The sequence below is a fragment of the Malus domestica genome, chromosome 08, assembly GCF_042453785.1.
Source record: "Malus domestica chromosome 08, GDT2T_hap1".
NCBI lineage: Eukaryota > Viridiplantae > Streptophyta > Magnoliopsida > Rosales > Rosaceae > Malus > Malus domestica.
This window is the reverse complement of record NC_091668.1, coordinates 22,035,576-22,045,305: the sequence shown is the minus strand read 5'-3', so window position 1 is coordinate 22,045,305 and position 9,730 is coordinate 22,035,576. Positions and strand designations below refer to the sequence as shown.

Sequence of the window (9,730 nt, the reverse complement as noted above, 5' to 3'; positions counted from 1 at the left end):
TCTCATCCCTCTCTATTCTCCACACACACAGTGGGTTCTTTCTTTCGGTTGCAGAAAAATCCACGATCGTCATCTTACTCTCTCTCTACAGAAACCAAGAAAAATTCTTGGGGGCTAATACCATAGAAACCAGAAGGCAAAAGCAATGGAAGAGAGCAGTAACAGCAACACAGCGGCTAGTAGCGTCACCCAAGCCATTACCGTAGCTCTCGACTGGAGCTCCACTCCCGACGCCCACAAAGCAGCCGTTGCTTTCCTCGAATCGATCTTGGGAGTTAAATCATAACAAAAACGTCACTGTTACAAACTAAATCTGCATCAAAAAATGGAGCCCCATGCTTCTTAGCCGTTGAATCCATGGCCAAGCTGACCAACTTCACCATTATGCTCTTCTTGTTTTCCTACCTCATTTTTTACTTCTACAGATCTGCGATATTCGTCAAAGCATCGAGCATGTGCAAGATCGAGCTTGAGAGGCAGATCTCGGCGGTCATATCCATCTCGCTGATCTCTCTCTCTCTTTCTCTTCATATATCTCGCTTCTCAGCATTTCGTTTCTTCAATCTTCTTCTCTCTCAAATATCTTTGGTAGAACGAAGTGAAAAGATTGAAAAAGGGCTTCAATGGCGAAATTGGTTCTGCTAATTACTCTGTGCGTGCTGCCAGCTCTGGCTGCCGCCACGCGTCCCATGAAGACCCCGTTCACGGTAGAGGGGAAGGTCTACTGCGACACTTGCCGTGCTAGGTACGAGACCAAAGCCATCACCTACATTGCCGGTGCCAAGGTTAAACTGGAATGCATAGACAAAAACAGCATGGCACTCGTGTACACCAAAGAAAGGACAACCGACTCAGCAGGTTGCTATAAGATCCATGTTGCAAATGACCATTTGGACCAGTTCTGTGATGCAGATACAAGCTACTACTGTTTTAGTTTCTCTCTGGAAGGAGAATGAACTAAGGGTGGAAATCTATTTCGGGATCGAGCTGGTGAGGTTGGTGCCAGAAAGCGTGAGCTTGGTGATGGTCAACAATGAAGAGAAGAGAATAAAATCTAAAAGATTGGGATTTGACTGGGTAGGACCTTAAGTGGGTAGGGGACAAACTGCAAAGTAGGTATTAATGATTAATTAGGTGCACATGTATGATAGCAGCGCAGAGACAGAGACAGAGACAGAGGTGCGATGGAAAAGAGAAAGTAAAAAGCAAAAGCAGAAGCTCAAATTTCTTTCAATTGTGCAGATGCTATCCCACTATCCAACCATCTACTATACCCATATTCTGCAGCAGCTTTTTTGAATAATGTGATTTACTTTTCTTATCTTTTGCAAACATCTGTATAAACCCACCAGAGTGTAATCATAAATAAATAAAGAAGGCAACATGCCAAAAAAAAAACAGGTGATCAAAAGTACGCCCAGTACTCCAAAATTATTCGGCAGCCTGTCGCTATTATCACCAACCAGGTGATCAAAAGTACGCCCAGTACTCCAAAAATTATTCGACAGCCTGCCGCTATTATCACCAACCAGGTGATCAAAAGTACGCCCAGTACTCTAAAATTATTCGACAGCCTGCCATTGTTATCACCAACCAGGTGATCAAAAGTACGCCTAGTACTCCAAAATTATTCGACAGCCTGCCATTATTATCACCCACTAGGTGATCAAAAGTACGTCCAGTACTCCAAAATTATACATGAGCATCACGTATGTCAATCGTACATAAACATTCATGAGCATCACTCATGTCAATCATACATAAACATTTATGACCATCATTCATGGCAACATTCATGAGCATCATTCATGTCAACATTCATGAGCATCACTCATGTCAACATCCATGAGCATCATTCATGTCAATCAGCTTCGAAATCTTCATTTACAGAGCTCCAGCTTCAAAAGCTCCAGCTTCAAAGCTTCACTTGCAAAGCTTCACCGACAAAGCTTCAGTGCAGGGTATACAAATATCGCCTCCCAACAACCGCCACTTCGGCCCATACATGGATTGAATTTTAAGTCTCCAGCCAACAGGCTTTATTGACTGCAGACTTGGGGGACTACACTATGTACCATATACTGGGCTTCCGCAACTAGGCCTCATGAAAAATACTTAAGAGAGCACCCATTATTCATGTATTGAGGAGCAAGCCCTTATTATATAAAAGGGACTCCCTCACTTTCATTAGAGAGCACCCATTATTCATGTATTGAGGAGTGAGCCCTTATTCTATAAAAGAGACTCCTTCACCATCATTAGAGAGCATCGCCGCTTACTGAGCAACCGCCTCGCCGCGAGCATCACTCTAGCCCATCGTTTATGTATTGAGGAGCGAGTCCTTATTCTATAAAAGGGACTCTCTCACCTTCAACGCCACAAGCCGAGCTAACCAAAGCAACATAAGCCACAGCCGAGCAGCCTCGCAACATGTGCTACTTCTAGTTGAGCATCATTTCAGATTGGGCACCGCCTCATATCGAGTATCAGTTCTAGACGACATCTAGTTACTTCAGCCCACACATGGACTGAATTTCAAGTCTCCAACCAAAAGACTCTCTTGATTGAAGACTTAGGGGACTACTGTTTGTACCATACTGAGGGCCTCCATATTTAGATCTCGTATAAATACTCGGGGGACTCAAATGTAATTATGTAATAAATGAAGGGGCAAATATGTAAAAGGGGAGGAGCCCTTAGTCTATAAAAGAGCCTCTTCACCCTCACAATCCGGGTCTCTTACCCTCACAATCCTCTCACAAACAGAGAAACATTCTCAAATTCTCTCTTTCTCTGGGGGACTCCCCATCACCCTTGTAATCCATACATACAGTTAGAGAGAAATACAATCAACATTAGTGTGGACGTAACCCAAACATTGGGATGAACCACAATACATCTTGTGTTCTTTACTTTCTTGCAGATTCACGGTCGGATTTACGTTGTTCCAAGACCTCTCTGGTTTTGTGCATCAACAGACTGTAAGATGGACAGAGGCTAAACATAGCCCATTTGATTGGAGATAGCCTTAAGTAGTCGAGGAAGGGGTCTAAGGATTTTCAGGGAAAAGGAAGTTCTGGGTTTTTTGAGTTTTTTTTTTAATTTTTTAATAATTCAAATGTCTTTATAATTATTTTAATTGAATTTCTAATTAGTTTTAAGGGTAAATTATATTTTGCACCTTCAAGTTTGAGGTCAATTACAATCTCATGCAACATTTTTAAAACATTTCAATCTCATACACCATTTATTATTTTATTTCAAGTTCATATGCCCGTTTATCAAACCGTAAATCATAAATCGTTAGAATCCGTAAATCGTGTCCGTTCATTGTACATCGTGCGATCAGTTTTTGTCAAGTAATGTTTGTATTTAATTTTAAATAAAAATGCTTAAAATAATTTCTGATTGCACGATGTACGATGAGATAAGCGAATATGATTTACGGATCTCTGGGATCCTCACAAAGAGGATCCGACGAAAATCTGGATTCTATTAAATAATGATGTGGCAACTATTGGTTCTATTTTTAATTGCTGATTTACCAATTACTTGTGCCATGTAAATAAAAAATAGATAAAAAAATCTAATTAATAAATAAAACCAATTTAAATATAATATTAATCTAAAACAAAATTAAGGTATAAAGGGCCCCACTTCTTTTCACCACCTCTTCCCCCATCTATATCTCCAGTAATTTCTCTTTCGCTGAAAGCCAATGGCCGAACCACCCATCAATTATGGTGATTTCCCTTCTTCTCCCTCCCTCTCGCCTCACCTTCCTCAGCTAATTTAAGTTTCGAAGCTTTATCCCCACAAGGGTTGGTCCGGATTGAAAAGTATGATATATCTTTATATGCCTCAGCTCCTCCACCGTTACCATTGATGCCGGATTCGGCCCTTGCAACCTGGACCTCGGTTTGGGGGAATTTAGGATTTGGACGAATCCAACCCCCAAATTTTGTCGAATCCAACCCAACCCCTAAATTCGATCCATGTCTCAAATTGTCAGTCCACCTGCGCCCTATGCCTGAACCACCGCCACTAAATTCGTCGGCCAGAGTTTGGATGTTCACCTCTGCTGTGCTCTCTTCCTGAACCACAACCATTAGATTTGTCGGGCGGACTTTGGGTGTTCCCCACTTTGTGTTCTCTGCCTGAACCACAGCCACCAGATTCGGCATCGACGACGATCTTTGATGTAGTCAGCCTGAACCACCACCGCGAAACCTGCAACAGATCGTCGCGCGACAATCCTGCTGCCATCAGATTCGTCATCGACCTCTGTCTGACCTCTGCTGCCATTCTCGCATTCTGACGAAACCACCGTCATCGCGATTCTGATCACATAGAGAATTGGGTGAGCTGAGCAGACGAAAGAGAGCACAGGCTTTGGATTCTCACGTCTCAGCCACTCCCATTCCCAGCATCTGGAACGAGCCCATCCTCTCAGCTTTTGGTTTAAATTTTTAAATTTTTAAATTGGGTAAATTACATAGTAGCTCCTCAGGTTTGAGCTCTATTACAACCTCATACAACATCTTTAAATCATTTCACTTTCATACCTCACGTTCTATTTTATTTCAAAATAATACTTCTATTACATTTTCCATCCATTGATCCGTTAAGTGCTGACGTGGCTATCACATTTGTGCCATGTGGCTGCTAAATGTGTGCCACGTGGTAAAAATTTTTTTTTATAATTTAAAAAAAAAAAACCTTAATCTTCTAAATTAAAAAAAAAAAAACCAAAATACTTGATTATCCCCTATCCCCCCTCCCTGCAAAACCCATATCCCATTATCCTCCCCAACCCATTATTCCCCAGATCCCATTATCCACCCCCATCCCATAAGACCCTCGTACCTGCAACGCATCCCATTTCCCCGCAACCCCCCTCCCCGGATCTTTATCTTCTTCCGCAACCCAGGAAAAAAAAAAAAAACCCCTTTCAGTTCGTCTTCCCCCTCCTCCTCCCCTCTCTTCTCCCCCACCTTCATCTTTTTCCCCTGACCCCTATCTGCAACCCAGAAAAAAATAAAAAAATAAAAACCCAGATCCCAACAGCCATCGTCGGGTTCGTGAGGTGAAAATAGGAGGAATGGATGTGGATTTAAGGAGTGGGGTGTGTAGAGGAGGGAAGAGGGTGGGATGGGGGCTTATGGGATCTGGGTTATGGGTTGCAGGTACGAGGGGCTTATGGGATTTGGGTTCGCGCAAGGGGGGTGGATAATGGAATCTAGGGAATAATGGGTTGGGGGGATAATGGGATATGGGTTTCGCAGGGGGGATAATCAAGTGTTTTGGTTTTTTTTTTTTTTTTTCTCCTTCTTCCATGGTTCAAGGGTTGGGGGGATAATGGGTTTCAAGTTTTCTGTTTTTTTTTTTTTTTTTAATTTTATATATATATATATATATATATATATATAATTTAGAAGATTAAGGTTTTTTATTAAAATTAAAAAAAAAATTTGTCACGTGGCACACATTTGGCAACCACGTGGCACATATGTGGCAGCCACGTTAGCACTTAACGGATCAATGGATGGAAAATGTAACGGAGGTATTATTTTGAAATAAAATAGAACGTGAGGTATGAAAGTGAAATGTTTTAAAGATGTTGTATGGAGTTGTAATAGAGTTAAAACCTAAGGGGCTACTATGTAATTTACCCTTTTAAATTTCTTAATTTTTAAATTTGTTAGTTTTAACCACACCTTTTGTAATGGGATTTTTTGAATCTTTTGAATTTATTAATCTACGTGGCAGATAACGGAAAAAGTAACAATGTTTCTAACAGACGTATGAAATTGAAATAAATAACAAGTAAATATATGGAATGAAATGTTTTAAACATGTTGTATAGGTTGCAATTACACTCAAATTTGAGAGGATAAAATATAATTGATCATAGTTTCTTCAAACATAATAAAGAATTATTATTTTTTAATCCATTTGGCATCATAACATTAGAGTGGATGGCCCTGCAATGTGTCATGTAAGCACATTAACAGATTTTGTAATGGAATTCAAACCGAAGGATGACATTGATTTGCAACGCCTAAATTTATGGATGACATTGATCGATTTTCAGCTTGAGAGACTATCTTGAAGTAGTGAATCAATTTGAAGGACCATTTGTGATAAAAACCTTTTTAATATTTAATAATTTTAGCTATGATTTCATGCATATTATGACTTTGTCATCCATCCCGATGATGGCCAATAGGGCTGGCATTTTGAACCCGACCCGTTAACCCAACCCGACCCGTTAAAACTAGTATTTGGGTGTGTGCTTAACGGGTTGATTTGTTAACGGGTCAATCCGTTAGTCACCCGTTAAATAACGGATCATTTTAGGTCAACTCGCAAAACCCGTTAACACCCATTAGGGAGGACTTTTGTGTAATTTCATACTTGGAATAGAAAACCTAGCTCTCTGTCTGTTAGCTCACGTTTGAACCTGGACTACACGTTCCTCTCCGGGTTGCCGTTCTCTCCCTCATCTTCTTCCTCAAAAATCAAGGTTTCACTGAGTTTTGCCACCCTCTCTCCGGTATGTTCCGATTCCCTTTCACCTCTTCTTCCATGGCGATTACTTTTTGTTTCTACAAATTATATTTTTTCGACTATTTTTCTCAGTTTTTTATTAGAATTGAGAGCTACTTTTTGTTCCATGACGAAGAAGCCGCCTCAGTAGTGGTGAAGGAGCTGAGAGTGTCCTTCGTCTCGGCCTCTCGAGAATTGGGTTTTGATTAGAATTTGCAGAAAAATTTTGGGTCTTGGATTTTTTTTTTTTGTTGGTTCCTGAATGTTTTAGTGTGCACATGCTGATCAATTGATGCATGTCTCACCAACTCTCTATCTTACATGTCAATAATTCATATCTATATGCTAAATCATGAATTGGGTTGTGATCAGAATTTGCTTATTGATGTAGTTCAATACAAAACTCTATTATATGATGATTGCTGACTCAGTTGTTTTGTTACATCATTGCTCACTCAGTTGTTTCGTAATAAAGCCCTAGGTGTTCATCAAATCACTCCATGACTTGCATATGCACACAAACCGAATGAAAGAATGAGGTGGCTAGCACAAACACTAGGATGCTAAGATTTCTTTCTTACACAGTGTAAAAAAAAAGAAAAAAGGTTAACGGGTGAAGAAACGGATGACCTATTAGCTTAACGAGTTAGGTTCGGATGACCCATTAGTTTAACGGATTGAGTTCGGATAACGGATCAGGTTGAATTTGACCAAAATCCAATAAACCCAACTCGCTTACAGTTCTAATGCCCAACATGCCTTAATTTAGTGTCCACAGGACATCGAGGGCGGCATGTGTCAAGCGGAGAAAGCGATAGTGGTAGAGAACCACCCAATTCCTGAATTGGCATCTCCGACATCGGTGAGAGTGAGAGTGAAAGTTACGAGCTTGAACTCCTGAAATTATCTACGGATAATGGACAAGTGCCAGGAAAAGTAGCCCCTCCTTTTCATCCCCGACTCCGACTACTCCAGCATCTTCAACGGCCCGTTTCATGGCATCGTCTTCCCAAATCTTTCTGACGTTGCAACATTGCCAATTCGCCTTTTCCAGTGAGACTCATAGACTTAACGACTTGTAGTCAGAGATGTCGTCTCTGATGAGTATATTTGAGTGATTCCAGCAGAATAGCTCCTGAAGATGGAGATCCAGAAAAAGATAGAAAGGTTGCGGGAGGAATAAGAAGTGGAGAAGATGTGGGGCTTTTTTATTTTTAGCTTGTTTTAAATTAGTTTTATTAAATTGATTTTATTTATTATTTAAATCTTTTTATTTTTTTAATTTATGCAGAATAGATTAATTTATTACTTAAATCTTTTTATTTTTCTAATTTATGTAAACATATTTGATTGCCACATCAACAAAAATATATGTCTACATTTATCATGTCATCACTTGACGGTCAAATTGACGGTTTAACTAATAGATGTATGAAATTACAATAAAATACAAGCTTATGTATGATATTAAAATGTTTTAAAGAAATTGTATAAGGTTGCAATTGCAGTTAAACCTAAAAGTAATATGTAATTTGTCATATTCTTAAAGAGCATTTCTTCCTTTCTGAATCAGGAGTGTGTGATTGAACTTACTAGTTTAGGGTCACATTTCTAAATCAGGAATGTACAACTGAACTCGCTAATTTAAGGTCACATTGACCAATAAAAAGTTGATTGTAAACGACTAAAATTTTTGGTCAAATTTTTTTCATGGTCTTAATGTATGGTGAGATACTAATTTTGAAACAACCCCTGTGGTTGAAAAAAAAAATTATAACCTTATGGTCAAGTACATTATCAATCATAGTTCTAATCAAAGTTTCTATCAAAACTCCATCCACATGAAGGGACAAAAATGACAGTCCACTATTTTTGAAAAACTAAAAATAGTAAGAATAAAATATGTTGTGACATACGTTCTTATACATATTGTGATTGTGTAAATCCTAAGTAGAGATAGGCTAGGAATCCTTCGGGATACAACCAAAAAACAAACCAGGAAGTACAAGGGGATAGAAGAAACCTGACACTACAAGCAAAGCTTTGAGCGTCTCCCCTTGCACAACCAACACAAAATTAAGGCGCGCAAGGCAATCCGTCGTTGTTAAGTACATGCATGAGTGAAGATGTGGGTCAATCAACCCAAGAAAAGTCACACATCTCCACACTTTTTCGCAACGCCAAGAGGTTAGCTGCCATATTAGTTGATCTTGGAATCCAAGACCAACGAAAATCCTGAAAAGCTTCCCCGATATTCTTACACCTCGCTAAAGTTGGAAAAGCCTCCCATATGCCATTTGAAATCTTTCCCCGCAGGCAACATATGGAATCTTTAGAATCTGACTCGACAACAACATGGTTCAGACCTAACGATAAACCTAATTCAAATCCACATCGAATGGCCAACGCCTCAGCAATGGTGACGCAATAAGCTTTGAAACGAGATCTCCAAGCAACAATAAAATTGCCAGAAGAATCCCTTATCACAACCCTTAGGAAACTCGCACTCGTGTCAGCAATCCAACTTTCGTCGACGTTGATTTTTACAAAGGGATGACTCGACTTCAGCCAACGAACCTGCACATTGTTGTCATGGCTGCTCAGCACTGTGCTCATAGTTGGAACATGCGACGCCTCTATGAAAGTGCAAGCACTAGTAGATATTGTAGACATCACTTGAGTTGGGTTTATATGTTTCTGTTGGAAGAGGAAACAACATTGAGCTTTCCAAATATACCAACAAGAGAAGGCAACAAAAGACAAAATCCTTTCCAAATCAGCATTCGAATGTTCATTGGCCCTAATAATTGCAAGGAGCCAATTCATCCAGGTTATTACCGCACTCCTGTTCACCTTATAGTTTAAAACTCCCCAAAACCAAATAGTTTGCACCCATGGACAGAGGAGAAATAGATGCTCGATCGATTCTTCATGAGTATTGCATAGAGGGCAAATTGGTGAAGCAGCCAATTTCCTTTTATAAAAAGCCTCCATAGTGGGTAGGGCATTATGCAATGTCTTCCACATGAAGCATCTGATTTTTGGTTTTAAGCTTCCACACCGACTTCCAAAACAGATCTGGAACGGTAACAGATGATAAAGAGCTATAAGGAATCCTATGTATGACTTGAGAATACGCACAATGGTAGCCCGACTTTCCAGAATATATACCTCTCTTATC

At 39.8% G+C, this 9,730-nt stretch overlaps 1 protein-coding gene across 1 annotated transcript; it reads left to right on the top strand.

Annotated features, from left to right (window-relative positions):
• The first annotated feature begins 623 nt into the window (after positions 1 to 623).
• Positions 624 to 956, top strand: LOC139198103 (olee1-like protein). Its single transcript, XM_070826365.1, has one exon. It carries the CDS (start codon positions 624 to 626, stop codon positions 954 to 956), a length of 333 nt encoding a protein of 110 aa, XP_070682466.1.
• The last annotated feature ends 8,774 nt before the right edge of the window (positions 957 to 9,730 follow it).

Excerpts from the sequence above, each read along its gene's own strand:
- LOC139198103 (XM_070826365.1), top strand. The coding sequence starts at position 624 with ATGGCGAAATTGGTTCTGCTAATTACTCTGTGCGTGCTGCCAGCTCTG.